We start from the raw sequence: 26313 nt of genomic DNA, 5'->3' as shown, positions 1-26313 counted from the left end.
GGTCTTGCTGGCCCTGTGTTCTTCCCTGTGCCAGGCCTGGGGCAATAGAGGGCAGGGTGGCTCAGCTATGGACATCATCAATGAGGTGAGGAGCAGTACATGCCCCATTGTCCCTCTGGGCTGGGTAAGCAGTTGAGTTGCAGGTAGAGGGGCCTGCAGCAGCTGGACTGCCAGCATTCCCCAGGCACTGTGGTGTGCAGTATGCCACTGGCAGAAGGACCTGAGCCAGAGGCATTGCCCTAGATAAACCTTTATTATCTGGCTGGTGTTGGTACACGTGTCAGCGCGGGTGTAGAGATGTGACAGAGGGGCGAGCAGCGCTGAGCACATGGGTGGCCTGAGCTGGAGAGGAGAGTGGGGGCAGTTGTCCCAGCTTGCACCGTTCACCTTGCACTCCCCCAGGACCCCTTGCTGCTACCCCCACCCCAGCCCACAGGTGCCCCTAATGTGGAAGTGCCTCAGGTGCACGTGGAGGTGGGAAGCAGGGAGTTGGCACGGTTGTGGAGCTGTCCCCAGGGAGGTGACACCAAACAGGGCCTGCAGTGGGCAGAGAGACTTCCTTGCAGGGGGCCAAGGGAACCACCAACAGGTGCTGCCTGCAGGCTGTACTGTGACCCTGGCTAAACTGCACAGCCCTGCTCAGCCACAGACCCATTAGGTGGCCTGAGTCTGGGGGCACAGTTGTGCCTGCACCACCCCAGGGACATAGGGATGGTACCTGCAGGGCAAATAATTCCTATAATTCCTGAAGAACAAATAACTTAAAAGGCTAGAATGGGGTGGAGTGGAGGGGGGGGTGGGGTGGGTGGGAAGCAAGCCAAAGTGGGAGTAGCCTCAGCAGTGCCCACCTGGCTCTGCCCACAGGGTCAGCCCACAGGTGGCCGAGACAGAAGCAGCTCTGCCAAGGCAGAGGTGTGGAGATGCCCTGGTAGAAGAGTTCTCCTGTCCCCAGTGCCAGACCCATGGCCCCCCAGACCCTCCCAGGCAAGCAGCTCCCTTGCCTGCAGGCAGCTCTGGGGTGAGGGCAGCAGTGGGGGTGGAAGGGGCAGGCTCTAGCACTCTTTCTGCCGCGTGCGTAGCTCGTGGCGACGCAGGTGGTTATAGAGGGACTGCACGTAGGTGAAGACGCACTTGGCGTCAGGCTTCTTCCCCATGATCATCATGTCTTCAACCTCCACCAGCGGCACGCAGTCCACCAGCGTCCTGCAGAGATGAAGCCTTCAGCATGGCCTCAAGCAGGCTGCCCCATGTGGGGGGCTGGGATAGGCCCCCCACACTGCCCAGGGCCTGCTGGTGTGGGCACTGCTGCCCTCAGACCTGCTGAGCTCCTTTCACACACCCCCCACCCCACCCTGGTACCACAGTCCTGCTCCTGACACTGGGAAAATCATGTCCTATCTGCCCTGGGAGGTGCCTGCCCAATTGCACCCATGGCTCCCCAGATGTTTCCACCCCACTTCTTGGTGCTGACAATCATCCCCTGCTAAAGCCATGCCCACCCTCCTCCTCTTGCTCCTCCAGCTGATGCTGATGTCCTCTTGGGGGAGCCCAGCCTTGCTGCAGGTGTCTGCTGTGCCCTTGCCTCAAACCCTACCAAGTGGTTCAGGGAAAGCAGGGGTGGGTCTTGCTTATGTGCTGCCCCTTACTCCTGCCTCAACTCCAGCCCTACTCTTTTGCCTTCCCCTAAGCCCTGCCAACCTGGCTCCCTCCCTTGCCCTGGAGCCCAGGGGCTACCTGCACCAGGCCCATCACACCCTACTGTGGAGTGGGCACTGCCCTGCCTTATCTCACTCCACCCTGGCCTATCTCCTCCTCTTCCTGCTCCACCACAGTGCAGGGGTCCATGCAGGACCTGGCTCCAGGAGATACCAGTCTTGTGGCGCCCTGGAAGATCAGATGTCATTGTGTCCCCATCCCCATAGTAGCCATGGGGCTCTGCTGCTGCCTTTTTGGTGGGGTGGCCCATTCTGCCTTGCCATCCATCCTGTTCCCTGGGCTATGTCTCTGCCCAAGTCTCCCTGGGAGCTTAAAGGGACTGACAACACAATTAGGAGTCATGATCACAACCAGGAAGGGCCTGGAGGGGATCTGGCCACCTCTTGTCCTCTCCTTTCTACAGGGAGAGAAGGGGTGGGGGGCACAGAAGTAATCCCACCACTGATACCAACCCTCCTGGCCCTGCGCAGGCCCCACGCCCCTACCAGGCAGTTTCCCCTTCAGGCTGCTACTGGAGCAAGGGCTGCATTGGCACTGGGGGCGGTGCTGACACAAACTGGCAGCACCTGCTGCTGCCATGGCCAGTTCAGCTGCTTCGGCCTGGGCTGCTCAAGGTTCTGCCCCAAGGCTCTGGGTGCACAAGGAGAATCTCCCAAGGCAGGGCTCTGCCCCCAAAGACAGGGTACAAAAGGAAGGTCTGAACCCTGTGCTTGCCACCCACTATAACACCCTCAACCCCCAAGCCCTGAACCTCCCCTCTCCCCTCCTGCAGTAGCCCCACTGCACACATTACCCCCCTAGAAGAGCCCCACCCCAGGGAGTGACCCCAGCCAGTGCCAGCCCCTGGGGAGCACCAGGGCCCAGGAGAGCCCCGGACCCTGGGTCCCATGGCCGCAGGCATTGCATTAGGTCTCTGCTGCCTGCTCAGGGGGCTCCAAGCCCACAGCCCGGCTGGCACCAGCCCCACCTCATGATTTGGCCACTGTGAGGATGGGGGGGATGATGGTTGGGGCCTTGGGAAAGCCCTTGCCACTGCCAGCCTGGCTCGGGGGGTAGTGGTGGAGCAATGGCAGCGCACAGAGAGTGACTCTGCCCTTATAAAGCCATTGTTTGGACCCTGGTGTGCCAGCACTGTGCAGAGCCAGGGGAGCCACAGCTCTAGCACCAGCCAGGATGCCCTGAGACAGGCACAAACACTGCAGGACCTGAGCCTTGAGTCACACTTTCCAGGCTCCTGCTTCTGCCCATATATGACCAGGCAGCCTCTTGGAGCTGGGCATGCACCCTGGGGAAGGGGAATGAGGCAGCAAGTGGAAGCAGTGATGCTGCAGCATCCTGAGGGGCCACCCACACTCAGACAGCACCATTCAGAACACCTTGAGTGGCATCCCCAGCAGCTGATCCCTGGGTCAGGCTCAGCCATGGGGGCACGGCTCTGTTCTAACTACCGCCCTCTCCACAGCTGGAGAGCAAACAGCACTCCAGGGTGAAACAATCCCCCCTGCCCAAACCCCTACAGGTGTTATTGCAGAAAGCTGGAGCCCAGCCATCTGTTTCTGCCAATCTCCTGCTGGGCCCTGTCAGGCACCGCCAGGACTTGCCCCTCACCCATCAGCATCCCCCAGCCTCATCCACAGCTGAGGCAGTCAGTTCCCTGCCGAGCCCTGGTGGTGGTGGGCACATGGGCAGGTACTTGGAGGGGAAGGTTCTCACCATCAGTCCTGGGGGGGCTGACAATGGGCTACGACTTTTTGGTTTTTACCAGCCCCTTCTGGACCAGGCAGCGATAGAATTCCTGAATGTATGTGTACACACACTTCCAATCTGGCTCGCGCATCCGGACCATGTCCTCCACGTCCAGCAACTGTGGACAGTCCGCGTGCTTCCTGGGTGCAGGGAGAGAGAGGGGCAAGCCAGTGACCGCAGCCCAGTCAGGGAGGGGAGGAAGAGAAAACAAGAGACACAGATCAGTGCAGTTCCCATCCCACTGGCAGCTGCTCCGCTCTGGCATGCTCTGGGGATGCACAATGCAGGGGCAGGAGGGCTCCAGGCACCCCATGCCAAGGCCATTCAGTGATATTGGGGGGGGCACAAGCAAGGGGGAGAGGGGCAGGTGAGTGGCGTGGAGAGGCGTGGAGTCCAGAGGGAAAGACAGACAGAAGAGGAGGAGGAGTAGGAGGACAAGTGAGGTGTTCTGGCGCGCCAGGTGCTCAGGGTGCGGGTTCCAGAGTGGAGCGGCGCTCTATATAGCTCCTATATAGAACCGCTGGGAGGATGGCGGGGGGCAAGCCCAGCCCTCCTGCCCAGCTCCACTTGGAACCACGCGGCACAGCCCTGGTGCAGGAAGCTCAGGAAAGGACGCTCACAAGAGCTGGAGGAGGAGGAAGGACGAGAGGCCACCTGGCTTCCAGGCCGGAGAGATCGATGGCTCTCTCAAGTCCGCGCACCAGTTTCCCAATTAAGGCAAAAAATCCATTAACAGGAGCGCCAAGAGCCAGGCCCACAGCCCTCTTCTCGCTCCACCAAACAGCACCACAGCACCCTGGGAGCTTGTGGGAATCCCCATCTCACCCTGCCACCTTGGACATCAGCAGGATGGGACCCCCACCCCCAGCCCTGCCCCCTGGCAGGGTGCTGGCGGAGAAGAGTGGGTGGGTGGGATAAAGACAGAAGGAAGGAGAGAGGGGCTGGCTGCCAGCCCTCCAGCTAGGTGCATTCCCATCTCTCAGCACCCAAGAAAACCAGAAGCAAAAGGGGAAAGGAAGAGACTGGGGAAGGTGCAATGGTGTTTGAGCCCCTATAACTGTGAAAGGAGGAACCTGGCACAGGCCAACCCTGCTCCCCCCCACAGGCTGCAGTCCCACACCTGGTACCCCAGGATGGAAAGTACTGCCTGAAGCCAGGTGGGCCCATGGGGCTGCTGCACTGCCTTTGGGTGCTCTGCCCCACATTCAGGAAACCAGACCCATATACCCACCCTTGCCACACCAGATTGGGCTGCACTGGCCTCCTGTGACTCTGCCCATACCAGCTGCTGTTTGCCCCCACAGCACCTAACCTTGTTGCATTGCATGGGGGGAGTGACACCTACAGGCACCCACCTCCAGCACCATCAACTCCATGTGTCCCCCCTCGCCCCAGCAGCGAGCAGGAGAGCCACCCCAAGCTGCTCCAAGCCATCCCAAGTCCATATGATGGCAAGAGAGGTACGTACTCTGCAGAAGAGAAGGCCACCTCGAAGTTTTGGCGGCGGTTCTGGGGTGTCAGCTTACTGTAGTCAAATGCATCAGGAAAGAAATTGTGGACCAAGGCACAGAAGGCCATGCCATCACTCCAGCTGGATGAGAAGTTCTGGATGTCCACGTGCTGAGAGAGCAATAAAGTTACCAAGGGACAGAGTGACTGGCCTTGGGACAGGAAGAGGAGGTGGCACCCACCTCATAGCCCCGGGTCTTGGCTCTGCACCAGTCCAGCAACATCTGCTTGATACTGTTGGCATTAGGCACACCAAAGCTGGAGGAGCGCTGCACGGTGGTCTGTGATGCTGCAGGGTTTGAACTGTGGCAGGAGACATGGGGTGTTATCCATAGCTGCAGGGTGTTGTTATTTGTGCAGCAGTTACTGCCCTGGCCAGCCTGCCCCAGGCCCAGCCTCACCTCCCACCCTCCTTCTGTAGTTTCTCCATCATGGCCTTGCGTGCCTGAGAGGCCGATGTCTTGGGCAGGCTCTGAACCTTCATCAGTTCCTTCTTCTTCTCTGCCTGACGCCGCTCCAGCGCGGCCAGGCTGCTCTGCCGAGAAGCACTCTCATCTTCACGGTCAAAAATGCTGGGAGAGAGACAGGCAATGCTAAAGGGGCTGTGGGCAGCCCAGAGGAGGGCAAGCAGTGGTCTCAGCCCATGGCCAGCCCTGGAACTCTGGAGACCTCCATGTCCCTGGGATAGAAAAGATGTGGCTTAAGGTCCTCAGCTGGCAGACCTATCTCTGTGCCCAAGGAAGGACCCATGAAAACCTCTGAACACAGTGGATGTATCTCAAGGACCAGGAGGCTTTGGAGTCACATTTGCGTGGGGACATTGCAAGCTGGGCAGAGGGCTTGTGCAAGCAGGTAAGTGACAGGGACCATGTGGAGCTGTCCCCACAGGCGCCTCCACTCACCTGCCTGTCTTTTTGGACGAGGAGCTGTAGGATGATTTAGTTTGAACGAAAGTGCTGTTGCCATCTGCAGAGAGAAAGGAAGGAAAGAGGCCCTGGGCAGGAGCTGAGGGCAACTGTGCCAGGAAGGCAGGACTATGCCTGCACCAGGGCACTGGCGGGTCAGCAGCAGCGATTCCCCAGGGTTACAGCCTAAGGATGCTATGGGGAAAGGGCAAGAAAAACTCTTACTGTCTGATCTCTTCACATAACTTGACTCCATGGTTGTAGTACGGGAGGTCTTGCTGCCATCACCTGCAGGGACAAAGCAACGGAAACTGCTGGGCTGGGAGGAGCAGCACCCACAGACACCTGCTGCTGCCAAGCATTCACACCCCTCACTGCAACAGAGAGGAGTCCCAGGTGGTAGAGCCATGGGCATGGCAGGCAGAGGGAGGACAGAGGGCATGTGCCCCCCAGGCAGAGAACAGAGGCAAGCGCAAAGCAGCAGGGAGCTGGGGCATCCCTCAGCCCCTGCAGCCACTCAGCTTGAGCCATCCAGGGACTGGGACAGCAGGGATATAGGAGACAAGACACAGGCCAAAGGTGCAGATGAGGCCCTGCCATCCTGACAGGGTTGGGGATTCAAAGGGAAGTCACCAGAGCAAAACTCTTAATTATCCCCAGGCAGGCTCTGGGCAAGCCAGAGACTCAGCTCTGAAACACTGCTCCCAGGACGGTCTAGCCGGACTCAGGACAGGCAGTGAATGGCAAAGGAGCTGTGGTGGCAGAGCACTGGGAAGGATTCTGCAGGACCCTTAAAGGGCTGGCACACCCCCTCCTGGCCCAGCCCGTACTAGACTGGATGAGACGCTCAGTCTTGGTGACGGTGCTGCATGCCGAGCCATCGGCTGACTGAGTGCTCTGCGTGGTGGTGGTCTCTGTGGCATGGCCAGCCCTTCCTGTCACAGATTGGCTCCTAGCCTCCTGCAGCCGCTGGTCCCGCTCCTTCTCCCGCTGGTCTGCAAACACGAGTGGAAGATGGCATCAGCAGGGAAGTAGGGTGGTGGGCAGGGTTCCTGCCACACGAGGAGTCCTGCAGCTGCTGCTGGCCCACAACTGGTTTGTGGGAAGGATGATGTCCTTGGCATCGCAAAGCCAAGGGGGCAACAGAGGAACCACCACACACTGGTTCCTACTGCTTCCCACACTTCAGTGGCCTGTATTGTCACCACCACCACTCTGACCCCAGCAGGGATCACCATCCCCAAGTACCTCGCTTGCGCTGGCGCAGCTCCCGCATGGCATTTCGAATCAGCCGTCGTTCCTCAAAGTCTGTTGTCCGATCCAACTGCAGGAGGGGGAAATCATCGTTAGTCTTCTGCCATCAGCTTGAGGTCCCTTTACCTTCTTGCAGAAGCCCAAACCAGAGGAAGAAGTACCATCTTATCCAGAACATCTTCATCCTCAATCTTGCTCAGTTCCTCGACACTGAGCTTGCTCCTTCTCTCCACCTCCCTCACTTGCACCTTCTCCATGCCGTTGGGCAACTCTGGTTCTTGCCTTGGTGCCTGCTGCTGCTCCACCACCTCTGGCTCCATCTGCAAGAACATCACCATGCAGCTGAGCCCCTTGCCAGCTTGGTCACACCCCCACCTCTTCTCAGGGTCCAGGTGCTAATCACCCTGACACCTGCCCAGTGCTACAGAGAGGATGTGCCACATGGGGCCTAAGTGCTCTCAGCTGGTGGGTGCTGCAAGAATCTGCAGTGCCCAAGGCAGGCAGGGGAACATGACAATCTGCAGCATCCCATGCCCCAGGAAGGCCCAGCAGTCCCTCTCTTTCTTACACTCTGACTGCCAAAATATCTCCAAAGCCTCTCTGGTCCCTGGTAGGAGGTGGCTGGGTCCCCCAGCAGGCAGGAGTTGCCCATGGCTCTGGGCTAGGCAGCGGCTGTTACCCAGCAGTGGGCAAGGTGTTGGCAAGGCCAGTGTACACCATTAGCAGCACAGGGATTTCCATAGAATTAAGGGACTTAGTGTAGAGAAGAGCTTGTGCAGCAGGTCAAGAGCCTTCCTCTGCATCCCTGCCAGGATCTAGGCCAGTTTGGCCCCTGCCCGGGCACAGGACGCCAAGTCCCTTTCAGCACAACCCCCCAGCAATGCATAGCAGGCAGTGGGCCAGGCCCAGAATAGGGAATAGGGCACAGGGCACCAGAGATGACAGAGTGGGGCCAGCCATGCACACACCTGGTCCCATCCTGCATCCTGTGACCTGGTAAACTGATCTGTGGCAAAGCCATCAGCTGGAGTTAACACTGGCCACATGCACCCATGCCACCACCTGTGCCTGGTGCTGTGGTGGAGGCAAGACTGCTGCCTGGGGCCTTCCACCTGGCCCACTAGGAGTGCGAAACATGTGGGTGCACAGCCCCACCACAGTGAGCCCAAGGAGTGGCAGATCCCCATGGTGCCGTGTCCCCGTGCACCACTGCCACAGTCACGCCTCGTGCCAGGACTACAGATATCCCCAAGAGCCCTGGGGGCTGGTGACCCCCTCCCTTCCCCCTGTCATAGGGCAGGGCTGCCCACACTCACGCTGCTGTTGCTTCGGGAGAGATGCAGGGTCGATTGCTGGCGCATACTGGAGAAAGTGGGTGGATGGGCCACAGGGCCACTGGGCTCCTCAGTGCCCTCAAAGTGAGCGCAAGGGTCCTGTGCTTCCAGAAAGAGGGTGCTGATGTCCTCCCCGGGGGGCACCTGCAACCCTGGTGCCAGCAGATCGAGGCGGCGGCCCAGGCGCCCCAGCTCTGCCCGTAACTCCAGGTGCTCCCGTTCCAGTGTCTGCAGTGCCTGCGCCAGCTCCTGCACTTGCTGCAGAGCCCACTCCAGTTGCCCCTCTGCTGCCCCCCGGAACGCCACCAGCTCCTGCCGCAGCTCTGCCAGCTCCGCCACCCCAGCCTGCGCCAGCCCCTCCAAGCTGAGCCCTGGCATGGTGGCGGTGCAGGTGCTGCGGCGAACCCCGCTCAGCTGTCCTGCTGCCCTTTATAGGGGCCCAGGCACCCCCCCCAGCTGGAGGCTGGCCCGCTCCCTGCCTGTGGGCTATTCTAGTCCCAGCAGCCGGGGGTCCCGTGCAGGGGTGCTGAGCCAGGCGCCACACTTGGCAGCACATTCAGCTGTGGGACCAGGTGGCTCAGCAAGAGGAGCCCTGCAAGTGGCCCCCCCGCCCCTGGAGGCTTCCAGGGCCAGATACCAGCCTAGGGGCTGGTGGGGACCAGCCCTGACTACGGCAGTGCTGAGTGAATGAAAAAAGCAACCACTGTTGTGTTCTTCTGTCCAAGCGCCTTCCCACTCTGGGCGAACATCAACCACAGCATAACATCTCCAGCCCCAGGCTGGCATTGGTGCAAGGGCCTTGGTCACAGCATGGATTTTAGGTCTTCATACCCCTGTGCTCCCCAATGCCTGCCCCAGGGGGAGCAGGTCCCTGCACAGGTACAGACAGCACCCCACCAACGAGAAGACATGCCACCGTGGCTACTGCCCCCAGGTCCCTACAGCCTGCTGGTCCTCCAACCAAGCCCTATGTGGCAGGGCTGCCAGCACCACTGCCTCATCCTCCTCCTCACTGCCCACCAGGAGCATACCTGGAGGCTGCATCTCCTGCCAGGCAGTCGATGGGTCTCAGGACCCCCACCTCACCTGACAGACCCACTAATACCTTAATGAGAGCTGACAAGTGCTCGGGCTAAGCATGCCCAAGCGCATTAGCACAGGGAAGTCACCCCACTGCAGCCAGCTGCCCACAGGCAGGACCTGCTGGCAGGTGTGGGCAGCACCTGTGGGCACTGCCTGCCTCATGCTGGCAAGGGCTGGGCTGAGGATGGGGTGAAGCCAGTGGTACCACAGCCACCAGTATGAACCAGGTCACGGGTGGTACCACAGCCACTGGCAGTGACAGAGGCCACCCACAGTGCTGTTCCTGCAGAGGCAGCCAGGCGTACGCAGGGCCATGAGTGAAACAGAGCCACGTTTGACATCCTGGCTCCTGCCAAGGCGGCACACGGACGCCTTGCATTACCCTAGATGGGCAGGAGCAGATTAAAGCACTTGAAGGGCTGTCTCCTGTGTGCACCCAGCCCCAGGATGGCCACAGCCTGCTCTCCCTGTAAAGACACTGCAGAGGGGTTGTTTTTTCAGGTTTTTTCCCTCCAGTTGCACCCAAGAATCCCTCCTCAGCAGGCTGGGACTTTGGGCACTCTCCACTCAGGATGGCATAGAAACATGAAAGATCCAACCCACAGCTCCAGGGTGCTTTAGAGACCTTTGAGGAGTAGCCCCCCTCCAAGGCAGGCTCCCCAGACACATGGCCAAGGTGCATCTCCACAAGGAAAAACAGAGGGGTGGTTGGAAATGGGTTTTTCCCTGTGCTGCTGCCACCCTTAAAGGTGTTTAAAACAAAGCAAGACCCACAAAAGATTCCTTGTTCCCCTCTGCCCACCTCCCCAAGTGTCTGAGTACATGATGGCACAGTCCAGAGTGCAGGGGGCTCATTTAGGGCTGTGCAACCACACACAAAGTCCAGGGTGTCTTGATGAAAAAAACCCTATCAAAACAAAAGCACCAACCAAAACCAGACAGCCTCTGGGGCATGCTGCCTACACTAACTTCTTGGTCCCCAGTCCCCATCCCAAGGCCTGGAGCTGCCAGGCAATGGCCAGGTGGGACACAGCCCCACAGACCCCCGGGCACTCACCTTGGTGACATTGCTGCTGACACTGCTGATGTTGCAGACGCTGCTGGGGATGGTGGTGATACGGATGGGGGCGCCCCGCAGATCCAGAGTCACCTCTGCAAGGGGAGCAAGAGGCATGTGGGGTCTGACCCAGCCCACGGGCTCAGCCCCACAGCTGGGGAGTGGCTCTGGCTGGGCTGTCTGCCTGCCCCACACATCCTGCCCTAGCAGTGAGCACTGAGCTCTGGCACAAGGGTTTTGGGGGCAAGCAAGAGATGGGGCATTTGAGACCCCTCACTGCCTTGGCTTATCATCCTCCCCAAGGAAGGGCACTTTCTGCAGTGTTTCAGCTGAAGCCAAGATCCCCCAGTGAGAGGGATGGCCACAGGAGCATCCCGAGCCAGCCACATCTGCAGGCAAGCAGGGATGGGGCAGGGCTGGAACAGACATGGTGCAGCCGTGGGATGGGACAGAGCAAGATCGTGTGGGCTCCCCTGAACCAGCAGGTCAGTGGGGAGAAGACAGGGCAGGGCTGCAGGGGAAGGGCAGGGATTGGGGAATGACCCCAAACATAAACATGGTAAGATGGTGGGGCTGGGGACAGGCTGGAGGGTCAGATGGTCTCCCCAAACTGAGATGCTCCAAGCACAATGAGAGTACATGTCAAAGGATGAGGGCTACCAGGCATGCTTTGTTCTTCTGGCAGCACTCAAATACCCCTGCTGCCACCCTGCTGCTGATCAGCACCCACCCGGCCTGGCCCAGCCTGCCCACCTCCACCTGCCCATTTGTGCCCACCAAATGTCAGTGCCCGACGGCCCACCGGCACCCACTTGCTCCACTGCCCAGCTGTGCAGACTGTCGTACTAGGAGCCCAGTCCGTAGTGCTTACAGCCAGGTGGCCGTCCCTTCCCCTGCGGTGCCCACCTTCCTGAGAGATCCGCACCTTTTCCAGTCCCACCTCCCTGCATGACACCCACGCCCACCACCCCTATAGTGTCAAGCCTTATGACAGATGCCATCTGCCCACCGTCCTGCCCACCCCGTACCCCATCAGTGCCCACCTGCCCGCTGGCTGCCGGGGGCGGCCGTGATGCGGGGCGCCAGGGGCTGGACGCGCCCATCCTTGATCTCGATGGTGAAGAAGGTCTTCATGGCGTCGAGGCGGGAGCCGGCGGGGCGCGGGGCCGGGCGCTGCTCTGCGCCGCCGCTGCCCCGCGCGTTTTGAGCGGGCGCCGGCGGGGCCGTGCGGGGCCCCCGCTGCCATTGGGCGGCCCCGGCCCCGGCCCCGGCCCCGGCCCGCCCCCCCGCGCCGCCCGCCCCCGCCGGCCCGAACCGCTGCGCGCGCTCCCGCACCGAGCCGGCGGCGGGGGAAGGCAGGGGTCCCACGGGGCGCGGCGCTGCGGGGATGGGCGCGGGGTCACCGGACTGCCGCTGCCCGCGCGTGTCCCCGCCGGCCTGGCCCCGCACCGTGCATGCAGCGCCCCGCGGTGTCCCCTGCGATACACGCTGCCCCGCATCCTGCGGTGCCCCCTGCGATGCATGCTGGCCCCGCCCCGGGATGCCACACTGCGCATGCAGCCCCCCCTTGGTTGCCCACACGACGCACAATGCCCCCGGAGTGCCTGACCGTGCATGCAATCCCTCACGTGCTCACGGGAGGTACTGCTGTCCCCCAGAAATCCCATCATACAGCCAGCATTTCCCAGGGTGGCTGCAGCCCCTCAAAGCCTCTGCTCCCTCCCCCCGCTGCACATGGATACGAGGGAGGGAGGGAGGGAGGGATTCTGGGCAGGAAGCAAAAGGGGCAGGTGGGGAGCCAGCAGCATCCTGCGGCATCCTGGCACTGCGAAGCTCCACACCTGCCCAGGCTCCACCAGGGACATCCCGCCACCGAGAAGCAGAGAATGGAGGCAGCCACCACTAGGACCTTACCCGTGGGGCCAGCCAGGGAAAGGGAGGAGGGCACCAGCTCCCACCGGTGAGTATTCAGGCGAGCCGGGGTCCCCATGACCTCCTGGGTGGGCACTGATGCTTGGAAAGAGACAGGCCAGGGAAAGAATGACACAAAAGGGGCAGAGGGTGAGCATGGCACAGGTGCTACTGGCATTCCCCCACCCCAGCACAGCACCCTGCAGTCTCCCTCCCCATCACTCCACACTCCCCAGAGCTTAGTGCCAAAATCCATCAGCACTTGTGGGCTGCCCTGCACCCCAGGCATGGGCGCTGTCCTGCAATGCAAAACCACACTGAGGAGGGTAGGCTCTGCGCCCAGCAGTGCAGTGGGGGTCCCTGGGATCTGTGCTGAAAGGCTGGGATCGCCCCTGTCCTCACCAGGCCCTGGCATACCATCGCCTCTGGAGAGAAGTTGAAGGGGCCAGGTGGCTCAGCCTTCAAGGGTGCAGGCAGAGCCCTGCCCTTCGGCTGGAGTCATTGATGCCCATGGAAGGAAGGGGCTCAGGTTCTCCTCAGAATCCAGGTTTGAGCCCCCTGTGACGCAAGGGGGGGGAGTCGGATCCTGCACACCTGCCTCTACCCCAGGGCTGTGCCATGCTGCAACCCATCACCCCTAGCATCTTCCCAGGGCTTCTTCCTTCCCAGGATCCAGCAGCCTCCAGGGGCTCCTCAGAAGGACAGCGACCTCCAACTGTCAGGGCGGCACCCCTGACCCTGGAAGCAGAGAGCTGCTTTTTGGTTTTTCCCCATTTCCTCTTGGCACAGCCATGGGGATGGTTTTCCCAGCAGTAGGAAGAGGGCAACTGCTGGTCACTGGAATCCCTCAGGGCTGTGGGGAGGCCCTGCAGGGTGCTGGGCCCAGGGTGGGGGTGGTCAGAGCCAACCAGGCACAGCTCCCAGCCTTATTGGGACAAAGAATGCAAAAGGCCAGGGTTTGCTACTGGCACCGATTCCCTTTCATGGCTCTGCAGTAACCCGGACAGAGTGGGAGCCCCAGTAAACAGCCTGCCTGGCACCCAGTTCCCTGGCTGGGGTGGGCATTGCCACCACTTGGCTAGGCAGCAATCGGCCCCCAGCTAGGGGTGGCCTTTCGCCTGGCTGTGTCCTGCACTCACATTCCTGGCCCAGCACACATGGGCTGGAGTCATGTCCCCAGGGCTGCCTGGGATGTACATGCTGCAGAACAGGGGAGCGGGGGGGCCTTGGGGTGGCACTGCCCAGCTGGCAGGGGCCACAGCTCTCATGTCACCCCCTTCAAGGCTACACTTACCCACTGATGGCCTCTCGGGTCTCCCACCTGGCCCCAGCACCTGGCAGTGTACCCCAACATGAAGCTGTGGGAGTAGAGGGGGAGAGCACTCAGCTGGGAGTTACATGCAATCTACCCATCAAGCTGGCTTCACCCACAGACTGCCAGCCCTGGGCAAGGAGGGCAGCGGCAGCTGCCACCAGTTTTGTACCTGGCTGCCAGCACTGGGCTGGCCCGGAATGAGTTGCTCCCCTCTGGAGCTTTGTGCCACAGTGGGCTCTGGGGTGTTGGCAGGGCTGCCCAGGTTCCCTTCCTTCCAGGCTGCCTGGGGCTGACCCTGCTGCAGGTCCTCACCACCATCCTCAGGCTCTGGACTGGGCTCTGGGGCTGGCTGCAGCTCCAGGAGGACAAGGGTCTCTGAAACCACAGCTGCGGGTGAGAAGAGACTCTGCTCAGGTGGCCTGCAGCTGCCTGTGATGCGTCTTGCAGCCCCTCTGGGCACCTGGCTGTCCTGCCCACCATTGTGAGATAGTATGCTCTCCATCGTCCTGCAGCTGGCCAGGCACAGCTCTGGCCCCAGGCACGCTGTGCCTGGGGGCCAGACAGGATTTTGCCACCGACATTTGTGGGGACTCACCCTGAGCACCAGGTTTCTGGGGGTCTCCCGCTTGCTGGCTGCACAGCTCCTGCATCCTGGCTGGGACATGCTCCTGCTCCACCACATCCTCTTGCTTGTGGGCCTGGGGGGAGTAGAACCAGCCCCGCTCCAGTCTCTCACTGGGCCACTATGGCCCATTCCAGCCAGGGATGCATAGGTTGTGGACTCTTCCCATGCTATCCAGGTCCCTGCCTGCATGCTGCTGGGAATTGTCAAGCCAGTCCCTGCCCAGGGGTCACAACAAGAGGCTCACAGGGGGACAAGTGTCCCCACACCCTGCTGCATCCTGGGGGCAGGGAGAGAGACATTGTCTAGGGAAGGGGGCTCCAGACCTGCCCCATGCCTCCAGCCCAGGCACACCAGGGCTCCGTGATGCAGGGAAAATCCAGTTTTACAATACCCTGTCCCTGTCCATAGCACCTGCAGCTCTGCTTGGCAAATGATGAAATATTCCGAACATAGGACCACACACAGGTGACAGATCTGTCTCTGACATAAGTCTGAGTAGGGGTAGGGTGTCCTGGTGTCAGCTAGGGAACAAGGCGCCAATCCTGGCTGTGCCAGTGCCTCTAGCAGCACCATAACTCTAGGGCAGGGGGAGATGAAGAGGGGCCCGTACCCTGAGGGGGCACAGAAAAGCCAGGCCCCAAACCCAAGAGTGGAAATGGGCAGATCGAAATCAGCCAGATGGAGAGGAATAGCCCTCTCAGCTGCTCAGGGATGTCCCAGCCCAGCCAGGGCTTGGGGGCAGCATGCCAGCACATCCAGATGAGGAGGCAGACAGTGCTGAAAGGTGGCAAAAGGCTACATGCCCTTGGCAGTCTCCTGCTACAGCCCTGGGGCAGGCAGAGGAAGAAGCAGGGCTGGACAGACTCAGATGGGAGAACCCACGCCTTCTTACCTGGCTACAGGTACACCCACTGCTTCTCCTCTTCCCACCCTCACAGGGCAACCCCACAGGGTTGGATGCAGAAAACTCCTACCACCACAGAGTCTCTGCAGCGTCATCCCTGCTGCCCTGAAAACCCCAGTTTCTGCTCATTCCTTGCAGCTCTGCCCACCAGTTTATCACTCCCCCATGCAGAAAGCTCCCAGCAGCTTTAGTCCAGAATGAGCCCTGGCCCCTCAAAGGCTAGCAGGAGCAGCCATGATGAGAAGGGGGACAGGGAATCGATGTTTCTACCCATGCAGGGGAACTGCTGCAGGAGAAATGAATAGCAGTTGCCTCCAAAGAGCCCCATCCCCAAGAACTGGAGCAGAGATGGGTGCACCACACACACCAAGGGGCTCCCAGATCCCCATCAGGTAGCATCCCTGGGAGAAGCCCAAGGGGCACCCTGGCCTGAGGACCCAGCCCCAGCTCACCACTGCTGGGGGCCACATTGGCACAGCCCATCCGTGTTTTCCCTGTCCCCAAAGACCCCAGCCCCACTTGTCTCAATCCCTTCAGGCAGGCAACCACAGCTTGCCCAGGGCTCTGTGCTCCAGACAGGCTGGCACAGGAATCCCAGTAAAAGGTGAAATCTTGAACAGTCCCACCCCCTGCAGTGCTCTACACACTCACCGCTGAGCCTTTGGGCTCCTGGGTAGGGGCCTGCTTTACAGCCTCCCCGGACCCACTCTCCTCTGGCCCAGACAGTGGAGGCTCTGCATCGTCCTGCTGGCTGCTCTCCCCACTCTTGTCTGTGCCTGGAGGCTTGGTGCTGCCCTCACAACAGCTTTCTTCACTCTCAGTGAGGGCTGGAGTTTCAGCATTGTCCCTCCGGAAAATTTTCATTTCGCCAGGCACAGTGGGGGGCTTGCTGCCATCCCTTTGGCTGCTCTGCACATTCCCAGCCAGGGTCGCAGCTGGGTGGGAGCAAAAATGGTGCTCAGGAAGGAGCAGCCCACATCTCACACTTTCCAGGGCTTCCCCCCCAGAACATGGGAATGGTGCCTCACCTTCAATCTCCTCAGCCCGCAGCTTACGGATGGCAGCTCGGATCAGCTTGCGCTCCTCATACTCACCTGCTGCCCGGAGCTGCAAGAGGGAAGGACCCGGGAAAGCCCCGGCACAGGGTGACCCATGGTCAGCCCCAGCACAAGTTCCATCCCAGCAAACAGTCTGCCCCGGCTCACGGTCGCTCACCAGTTTTGTCAGTTCCTCCACGCTGGTGATGGCTTCGAGCTGCTCAGACAAGGCAGCCAAGGCTGCCTGCTGCTCCTCTTCCAGGCGCCGGGACCTGAGCAGGGTGAGAGGGGTGGCCATCTGGGAGCTGTCATGGGCACTTGCGAGCAAAGTCCCCTGGTGGGCACCTGGCAGATCCAGGCAACAGGCCCCACCATGCGCCAAGCTCTCTGTGCCACGCTGCTCCCACCCTCACGTTCACTCAAATCTGTCCCAGCCATAGTGGGGCCAGGTACCTCAGCCCCCATCTCCCAGGGCAGAGGCAGGAAATGATCCCAGCTCACAACAGGACTCACTGTGGCCAATTCTCCTTGTTGTCCTGTCGGTGGCTGCTACGTTCTGGGCGGAAACGCTTGGATGCCAACATCTCCTCATCCCGCTCCAACTCCTGCCGCTGTAGCTCCCGGATAGCCGAGCGGATGCGGCGCCTCTCAGCCAGGTCCAGTGTGGCCTCCAGCTGGGTGCACAGGGCAGGGCTCAGCACTGCCTCTAGCCACTGCGTCCCCATCTCAGCCCTGGTGCCACCCTCTCCTACACTGCCAAGAGCTGCCCACGCTCTGGACAAAGGCACTGTCTGTGTGCGGCAACCACGTGCCCAGTGCACGCTGCCCGGCACTGCCAGACCCTGCAGGAAGTGGGCACAGCCCCCCGCCCCCTCCGAGACAGGATGCTGGAACCAGCCATAGTGAAGAGGGGCTGTCATGATGGCACTGAGACCTCCGGGCATGTAAAGGTCAAAGAGACAAGCATGGGAAATGAACACCCACCAGTGGTCCTGCTGCCTGCAAGGGTTGGTGCCCTGCAGCTCTGCCCCTCCCAGCACCACCAGCTCTGGAATGAGTCCTCCTACCCACGCCAGCCCCTCCAGCAGCAAAGAGACAGGAGAGCCCATTCTCTTCTCATCCCCTGTTCCCCAGGAGGTGCTGGTTGAAAGGACCCCAGCATCCCACCAAGGAGTCATCTTGTCCACCCTGCGGCCCTCCCCACGCTCATTCACTGCTAGCAGATGGCAGGTGGCTCTTGGAACCAAATCCATGAGTGGGATCTGTCCTAAATCCAAGTCCAACTCTTTATGTGTGGGAAGCACAGCCACAACTCCCCCACAAATGCCCCTCATGAAGATCTCACAGGCACTCCAGGTGCACCTCAGCCCACCCAAGACCAGCACCTGGCATGGGCATGCACAGCTGCTTCCCCTCTTCCAGATCAGGTCAGCAACACTACCAGCTCCAGTTTTTCCAGAGTGCTATGAACACACCTCCTGATGTTCAAGGGGCAGAAGGCAGCCAGATGTGCAGTGAAAGGCCAGTCAGGGCAATCATGGCCCCACTATCCTCACATTGTCCTGCTGTGGGACATCCACACTGCCCTGACATCAGGAACCCGGAAGGTGATTTCCCATGGAGCTCATTAAAAATAAACCCAGTGACCAACAGCAGCTCCTGTCAGCATCAAGCCCCATCACGCTGGGAGAAGCCATGGCTGTGCCACAGGACAAGCGCATCAGTCCCTTCTCTTCCTATTCCATGGACCAGTGACAGGCCACCCATCCAGGCTCTCTGGGTTCCACTGCAGCAGGGATCCAGGGTTAGTCCCTTGACTAGACGTGAATTGAGCCCTCCATCACTACCTGTATGCAGACTTCTCTGCAGAGAAGCTACCTCTCTGGAGAAGCTATCGCTCTTTGCCCTTTCTGCTTGGAGTTTGGTGATATGGGAGGGTATTCCCATCTTAGTGAAGCCAGCAAGCACAGAGCAGGCACAGAGATGCCATGTGCCATCCCAGCAGCAGCCAAAACTGTTGTCCTCCAACCCTTGCCAGCCACAAAGCCCAATAGGGAGCATTATCCTTCCCCAACTGGGAAGATACTAGTGGCCAGGACTACCAACCCCTAGGGCAAACCAACTCTAAAAACACACATAACCTTTGGAGGAGCTGCCTGGAGCCAGGGTGCTCTTTCCTTCCCACCTCAGCAGCTCCCACCATACCAGCAGGCAGTACCATCCCTTCCAGCAACCTGGCCAGACCTGAGGTCTGCAACCCACTCTGGGCTTTTATCCAGAGCAGGCACCTCTGCCACCACAAGGCCAGGGAAGCAGCTGGGAAGAGCAGGATCCACGGCCAGAGCAGTGGAGATTGCTGGAGAGAAAATCAGCACCTCCATCCTCATGAGCCTCTCATCTCCCATCTCCCCTAGATGGCTGCCGGCATCCCAAGGATGCCACTACTGTGGGGACAACTACCACCAGGACAAAGGCATGCTCCAGCAGCAATGGCAGCCAGCCAGGAAGCCTGGCTCCCTGCAAGCAGGGCAGCATCAATGGGCTGGGAAGTGGTGGAATTTGGCTCAGCTCAAAATGAGGGGCTGGAGGCAGAGCTTTGTGGTAAGGACAGCTCTCCCTGCAGCCATCCAAAGGCTTTGATGACAGGAAAACAATCCTCAACTGCATATTGGGTGGCCAAGGCCTTGGCCCTTCCCTAAATAAGCTACTGGCAGTGAGTGGCTTGGCCCCAGCAGCTGGGTCAGGGCAGTGGGGAAGGTGGGGAGAGAGAGGAGAAGGGCAGGAAACATGCTGGCACCAGTGTGTGCTCTGTGACACCCACCTGCCAGCTCTGGGATCTGCGCTACCCAGGAGGCTCCAGCTGGGAACTGACATGCACCCTGCCCTGCCATTTCTCTCACAGGAGAAATGGCAGGGCAGGAGAAAATGCCTTATTCCAAGCCCACGTCAGCAGAGAGCTGCGATGAGGCAAATGAGCAGCTTTGAAAGTTCCGTAGCCAGTAGCAAGGGAAAGCATGATGGAAACCACAACAGCTGCGAAAGACCAAGAGGCCCAACCCTGCCAGCACAGGAAGACTCAGGGATCGGCACATGCCGGGGCCCCATGGGCCCTGCCCAGCTGCCAGCAAATCAATGGTTCCAAGAAAACACCCTCCTCGGCACACAGAGTGCCTTTGTGAAAGGGCACTGGCACAGCACCCATAGGCTGCTTCCCCACTGGTGCCCGACACAGCAGTGCTCGGAGCCCTGGCGCAGTGGGCAGCTCCTCCAGGAGGGCTGCAATCAGCCTGGCATCCATCCGGCTCTTTGGAGTGCTGCAGCACACAGCAATTTGGAGGCTGGAGCCTGGCCACAGGGAAACCGCTTTGGGAAATCTGATGAGCCTGGCACATTGAGCACCTCCTACAGCCCGAAGCTTCACTGTCACCTTTGGAAAGAGCCAGGGGGAGCATGGCTGCTCCCTGGGCACAGGAAAGCAGGAAGGATGCTGGATGACAGGGATATGGCAGGGATGCAGTGCTTCTCAGGGCCACTGAAGATTTGCCAAAGGCTACTGGGTATAAGAAGAAGGGGATCTCACGGCAGCAACTTTCCTAGCTCAAGCCTGCCCTGCCTCTGTCTCCAAAGGTATTTATATCCTTCTCAGTCAACCAGACTAAGAGTTGGAGGGGCTGGGAGAGGGAAGCATTCCCCAGCCCAAAGCTGGCAGACCTCAGCCTGGAGCTCAGTACAGCTGTGAGCACTCAAACTCTTGTTTCTGGACATCCACCTAAGGGCCACCCTGCAGTAGCACCCACCCCATCCCCCACAGTTTCCTCCTCCAGCTTCTCCAAGCCCTTGGTCCATCACAACCGGCCTCCCTGGGACTGGGATGCCAGTGGGCAGCTGGGGAGGGAATCATACAGATGCCTATGGTGAGAATTGCAGGGCAGAGGCTTCCTGGCAGCTCCCAGCCCTGCCAGCACAGGACTGAGGGGGCTGCAGGGACCTCATTAAGTCCCCCAGCCTCCTTCTTTCAGTTTCCCTGGGGACATCAGATGCTGCTGCCTAGGTGTCACTTGAGAGAAATGAGGAGAAGCAAGGCAGAGTGGAGAGCTGGGGAGAGCAGAGAAGAAGGGAGGAAGCAGTGGGAGAGGCAGTTTTTCCTTATATGGACTAATCCTCTTCCAGCTGAGTGGAGCCAAAAACCTAACCAGAAGAAAAATAATTCCTTCCCTGCCTCACGCCAGCTCAGATGAGGCTTTCCCCAGCTTGTGCCACAAAGCACAGGGAAATGTGGGTCACAAGCACAGTGTTCTGGGGAGTCGAAGCCTCAGCATGTCAAAGAAAAAGCATCCAAAGAAGCAGTGCTTGCTGCAGGATGAGATCCACCTCCCTGGGCTGGCCAGACACCAGGAACCCACTGCTCCTGGGGCTCCACCTCAGATCAGAGACCTTGGCTGGGACATGGCAGAGCTGGAGCACTGGCAAGATGGGAAGACACCCTGACCACCCATCCCCATGCCTCTGGATGGAAGGTCCATTGGCCCCGACATCACCCCACGAGAAGAAAGGGGGCTCCTCAGCGCGAACCACGGGCAGGTCTGCGTGTCGTCACTCAGAGCTGGCTGAGGGCTGCAGGACAGAAGGCTCAGACGGGGGCCGCCCTAGTGCGGACCCACTGCACAGCCTTCACTTCCCGCCGGCATCCCAACTCTTTCCTGTTCCAGCAGACCTGCCTTCCCGGCTGACTCAGCTTCCTGCTGTGACTATTCCCCATTTCTGGCCCGGGCCACCTCGGCTCAACCGCCGGGGCAGCCAGCACAGCCCTAGCCCCGGGCCGGGGGTCCCGGGGGTTGCCCAAAGCCGGGCACTTGTAGGGGCTTCCCGGGACACCAGACCCGGCTGAGTATCCTGAGACCCGTCTTCGGGACACGGAGGCCCTCGTCCTCCAGAGCCCACTGGCCGCGGCAGCGAACGACTGCAGCTCTCGCCCCTGGGGCAGCGCTCCGGCCGGTGCCCCAGAAGCCGCCGCGCAGGAGGGGATGGGATGCAAAGCCATTCAGGCAGAGCCCGGGAAGTGCGCCTGGAACCGCGCCAGCCCTCGGCAGCGCGGGAGCCCGCAAGGAGAGAGCGGGGAGCAGGGAACTGTGCCCTCATCGGGGAACCATTCCCCGGGATCCGCCGGCCGAGAAGATGGAGCCAGGACAGGCGGTGGGGCTAGGCGCGATTGCGAGCAAAGGGCCAAAAGCGGCCAGAGCAGTGGGGCTAGAGCCTTCGGAATCACCAGAGCTCGTGCTAGAGCTCACCCCGGCCCGGGCCAGTGCGGGTCCCTCCAGGTGCTGCCGCCTGGAACCAGTGCTGGGTCTCCAGTGCAACATCCGCTCCCAGACATGGCTCCAGAATCCCTCGGCCGAGCAGCAGACCCGAGGCCCGCCCGGTACCATTCTGCCCGCGCCTGGGACAGCAGCCCCCGACCCGGGGCGGGGGGTTCAAGGAACCTCCAGGCACGATCCATCCCCGGAACCGCCGCGGGCGCGCACCGTACCCCGAGACCCGAGCAGCCTGGGGACTTACCAGCTTCCGCAGCGCTCCCTCGTCCATCCCGAGGAGACTTTCCTGAGACATCCTGCCCGTTGGGCCCGCGCTGCTGCGGCCGGAACCCGGTGGCGGCCGAGACAACAAAGCGCGGCCGGGGCGGCGCGGCCCTGCGCTGGGTTCGACCGCGCTCCCGCCCCGCCCCGCTCCCCCCCTTCCCCTGCTCCGCTCCGCTCCCGTTCCCAATAGCGCCGCAGGGCCACCGCTTCCCACCGCCCCGCCGCTTCCCACCGCCCCGCCTCGCCCTGCCGCCGCCAGCCCGGCCCGGCGCCGCCCCGCCGGACCTGCGGCTCTTGTATCCCGGTGCCCAAGCCTGTCCCAGCACCCTGCAACAGCAGCCGTGCTGTGCCGTGCCGTGCCGTGATGCTGCGCACTCACTCCCGTCCCGGACCCCACGCCGGTGCCGGTGTGGCAGAACTCGGGCCTGGCCTCCTTGGGGTAGCGCCCCAGGGTGTATCGCTGCCCGCAGAGTGTCCCCGAGCCCAGCCGGGCCGCGGGGACTCTCCACCCTCAGGAGCTGCTGCACCCCTCGGCTTGCGGGATGCGGGACAGAGAGCCACCAGCACCTCCTGCCCAGAGGCCCTTCCCACCGGGCCCGGGTGATCACACCGTGGGATGCCGCTGCATGATCTAGGGAGCTGTTTGAGCTGCTCCCTGACACTGCTGCAGGATTAATGCCCAGGGCACCCCCAAAAACTTGTGAGGGCTCCCTGAGGATATGTTGTGCCCCCCACATGGTCCTATTGCTTGCTCCAACTCAGAAGCTGCTTGTGGTGTCCTTGTCCCTACATCCTGTTCCAGGTCCTAGAAGGCAGTGCTGGGACAGACAAGCCCTGGTGTCTCGCTGTTGAGAGGTTCCCCTGGAGACCCCAAGCTCCTTACCTGCAGTTGAAGTTCAGCCCTGCTCTGTAGAGGACAAACTTGTTGGGGCTCAATCTTGTTTCTGGGCAAAGGCCAGAAGTATTCCCTGGAGAGGACTAAGTGCCTGACATAACCCAGAGATGTTGTGGGCTCTGCAAAGCAGGCAGCTGTCATCTGCCTCCAGCTCCTATATGAGGGGGAGAGGTGCTGCTCCCTGCCTTGTCCAGCAACCCAGAGACTAAGGGGCTTCTCCAGAGAAGGTCATAGAGATTAAGTTCACTGCTTTTCTGGGAATTCCCAGTGAACTCGGAAGATGGATGGAATGGAGCAGGACCACAGCATCATCTGACACAGGGAAGAACCCACCATGGTAGGCCAGAAAAATGGGGTGTGGTAGAGGTACCTAGAAGGCCCAGCAGTTTCCATACTGGGAGTGTTGGTTCAGATGTCTCACTTCAGGCCTGTTTGCCAGGGTGGGTCTCCAGCTGCACTGGCATCCCAGAGCCCTCTGCTGCCCTAGGTTTCTCAGCAGCTCTCCACTCTCCAGGCCTGAGCAGCATTGGGCTCACTGGAGCATGACAGCCCCTGCCCGAGCAGCTGCGCTAAAGCCAACCCCTCCAAGCACTGTGCCATCTAACATAACATCACCTTCTGCCAGTCTCAGCAGCAACATCATCTTCACTTGCTGGATGATCCCTGCCATGTCTGCCACAGAGCTGCCACACTGGGATCTGGGGTCTGCTGTGCCCTCCATTTCTGCTGTCACACAGCTCCTAAGGGACCAGGCACCAGCACACTCAAGGGTCTGCATCACTTGCAGCTCTGCTGTCACCTGGGAGCAGGCACTGCCACATACCCAGCTCCTGGCCTTCATGCAGCACAGCTGGCGGCAGCTCATCTGCCCTTGAAGTATGGGGGGGGACCCCACTGCCAATCTTAAACTGCTGAAGTTACATCAGGTTTGTTCCCCAGCCCCTCTGCCAGCAGCAGCACTGGGCAGGGCAATGGATACTGATGTGTGGCTGGTAGCACGGATGGGAACCTCCCTTCCCTGCTGTATGCTGGCATTTCCCGATGAGTCTGTGTGTGGTGTTCCCATATGGAGCACCTGGAAGCAGAAGCATGCTGAGTTTTGTGGATAAAGTAGCCTTGGGTGCACAGCTCTCAGCATGTGCAGCAGCACTTATCCTGCTTGTGCTCCCACAGGTCTGCACCACTCCTGGCTCCATCCCCCAGGTAGTGATCCTGTCACATCCTCACTGACCCACTGCCACATCCCCAGGATCACCACCCACCATACAGCATATGCAGGGCTCCCTGGGTGTGAAGTGGACGTGCAGCCAGCCAAGCACAGACCCCAAGCAGACCTCCTTATTCCATGAAATGGAGCAAGGAGATATTTACAAACTCCTTGGAGAGGCTAGGGCTCCAGCTCCAGGCCTGGCTTGGGAGGGCTGTGCGGAGGCTGCCCTGTGCATTGGTGCAGGGCAGGTGAGGGACTGATCTCATCAGTTTGCAGCAATCACAGCATGTTTTGTGTGTTCTGTGCTGACAAAGGGGGTCATATTACCCAATAGATGGGATGAACCTGCATCGGGGACAGATGCCTGCGTGGGTGCACAGGTCCTGGGGGCTCCCTCAGCCAGGGGACAAGTGCAGCAAAGGGAAGAGGGGCAAGAATCCTTTGGGTTCCCTTTGGGGATACTAAACACAATGTTAAATAGCAGTGATGGAATTTTATTGTGCAAGCACATGTCTGGAACTGGTCTGGGCACCTGCCTGACTCAGGGATGGGACAATGCAGACAAGGGCAGGGATGTGACTATAGTGCCAGGCAGGGAGAATTCAATCGATTCAATTCAATTTGATTTGATTCAATTCAATTCAGTTCAATTCAATTCAATTCAATTCAATTCAATTCAATTCAATTCAATTCAATTCAATTCAGTTCAATTTCTCCTTTGGGACATAGCCCTTCCTCTGGGCACAGGAGCACAGTGTGGGGCCAGCATTACCCTGCTGCACAGACCCTCTGGCAGTGCAGGGCCACACAGGCTGCAGTGGGCAGAGGAGGGTCCTGGAATCCATCTCTTCTTCCTCCTGAAGCTTTCCTGGTTTCATACCTCCTCTCCTGAGAACTTCTGAAATGCACAGACTTTTGTCCATCCCACTGTCCACACACTCAATATTTTGTGACTGCTCCCAAAATCACAAATTGGCTTGACCTGGCTGGCTTCAGTCCCAGAGGAAGCCAGGGAGGGGACACCTGTCACCCCAGGTGGATGTTTGGGCCAGGCACCCACTCCTGGCTGACCAAAGCAGCAGGATGAGCTAAGGAAGGGGGGAGGAGAGGGGGGCTGGGAGGAGGAGGAGGAAAAAAGGGAGGAAAAGGATAGTTCTTGGCTTCACTGCACTGTGCTGTTTGCCCATGGCATGCACATGTGAACCCTGATGCTGCCACTCCTCTGTATGCTGAAAACAGGGCACCTCCCACAGGACACCATGCTATTATCAACAGTGACATCATGGTGGCTGAGTTTTGGAGCTCTCAGAACTACTTCCCAAGGGCCTCCCATGGCAGAGCACCCCTGTGGTTCCCAGCTCCTCTGGGCAGGAGAAAAGCTGCTCCATCTGCCTGGGGCTGCAGAAGAAATTGGGCTCTCCCTGCCTTCTCTTCCTCCTCTCACTCCTGAGAATTGCAGCCTTGGGTGTGATGATGTGCCAAGATCCTCCTTGACATTAAGTCCTTGGGAACCATGCAGCTTGTTTAATTCAGAGGCTGGCGTGAAGAGAGGCCAGAGCAGCAGGACCTGGGGTGGATTTAGTGCTGTGCCCTCTTAGAGATGGCAGAACCTGTGCATGGGCACAACCCAGAGATGGGTCAGGACAAGGGATGGGTTAAGGGCTGCTCTTGGGTGTGGATGGAGGCTGGGCAGCACAGAGTGGCTAGGGTGATGCACAGGAAGGTGTCCTGGGACACACAGTGCAGCTGGAGGGCAGCAGCAGGAGGAGAGCAGTATGGCAGCTCTGCTGCAGCCAGACCAGCCAGAGAGACCACCTGCCTTCACAGAACTGGTACCACTTACTTAGGACAGGGTACTCATGCCTAAACACGTCCCCATTTCTCAGGCATGATTCACATCCTGCTAGGAGCCAGGGCAGGATCAGGTGTGATGGATCCCTCACATCCTGCTGCTGGCAGGGGCACTGGGCAGCCTCCTACCTGCCCAGAGGTGCTGTTTCATCTGGGATAGGAAGGAGCCATGTGACAAGGAAGGTCCCACTTTTGGGGTGCTACATTGCCACAGGAGGATCCGTGCTGCTGCATACAGAGGGTTCCAGTTGTCCCACTTGGCTGGCTGGTATGGGGACCAGCATGCGGAAAGCACACACCACTTCCCCATGAGCTAGAAGCAATTTGCCCCCAGTGTGGGTTTCAGGGGGCTGGATCTCTGTTCTGCCTCTTTACTGGCATAGAG

The 26313-nt window shown here is 60.1% G+C and overlaps 1 protein-coding gene across 6 annotated transcripts; it reads right to left on the bottom strand.

The window, feature by feature from the left end:
• Nucleotides 1-105: 105 nt before the first annotated feature.
• On the bottom strand, nt 106-22113 carry SMTN (smoothelin). 6 transcript variants are annotated; one of them, XM_084217507.1, is made up of 22 exons: nt 21953-22113; nt 16910-17070; nt 16575-16668; nt 16388-16466; nt 16011-16294; nt 14426-14528; nt 14000-14217; nt 13810-13873; nt 12519-12617; nt 11648-11983; nt 10605-10699; nt 8447-8563; nt 7292-7450; nt 7125-7200; nt 6707-6871; nt 6102-6164; nt 5874-5937; nt 5373-5543; nt 5154-5274; nt 4931-5082; nt 3430-3602; nt 1068-1203 (listed from the first exon to the last, which is right to left on the bottom strand). In XM_084217507.1, exons 1-21 carry the CDS (start codon nt 22001-22003, stop codon nt 3458-3460), a joined length of 2817 nt encoding a protein of 938 aa, XP_084073633.1. In that variant the 5' UTR covers nt 22004-22113; the 3' UTR covers nt 1068-1203; nt 3430-3457. The 6 variants fall into 6 exon arrangements, with proteins under 6 accessions (XP_084073634.1, XP_084073637.1, XP_084073632.1 ...); XM_084217509.1 differs by having other exon boundaries at nt 1083-1203; nt 3532-3602; XM_084217508.1 differs by lacking the exon at nt 3430-3602 and having other exon boundaries at nt 106-1203; nt 14000-14205.
• Between the last annotated feature and the right edge of the window lie 4200 nt (nt 22114-26313).

This window comes from Fringilla coelebs (genome assembly GCF_963513975.1).
Source record: "Fringilla coelebs genome assembly, chromosome: 17".
Taxonomy (NCBI): domain Eukaryota; kingdom Metazoa; phylum Chordata; class Aves; order Passeriformes; family Fringillidae; genus Fringilla; species Fringilla coelebs.
The sequence above is the reverse complement of the archived record's forward strand: the minus strand, read 5'-3'. Positions and strand labels throughout refer to the sequence as shown.

Coding starts and splice junctions, on each gene's coding strand:
- SMTN (XM_084217506.1), bottom strand. CDS start 22,003: ATGTCTCAGGAAAGTCTCCTCGGGATGGACGAGGGAGCGCTGCGGAAG. Junction 16,467..16,574: donor TGGAGGAACTGACAAAACTG/GTGAGCGACCGT, acceptor TCCCTCTTGCAG/CTCCGGGCAGCAGGTGAGTA. Junction 14,529..16,010: donor AGGAGCCCAAAGGCTCAGCG/GTGAGTGTGTAG, acceptor TACTCCCCCCAG/GCCCACAAGCAAGAGGATGT.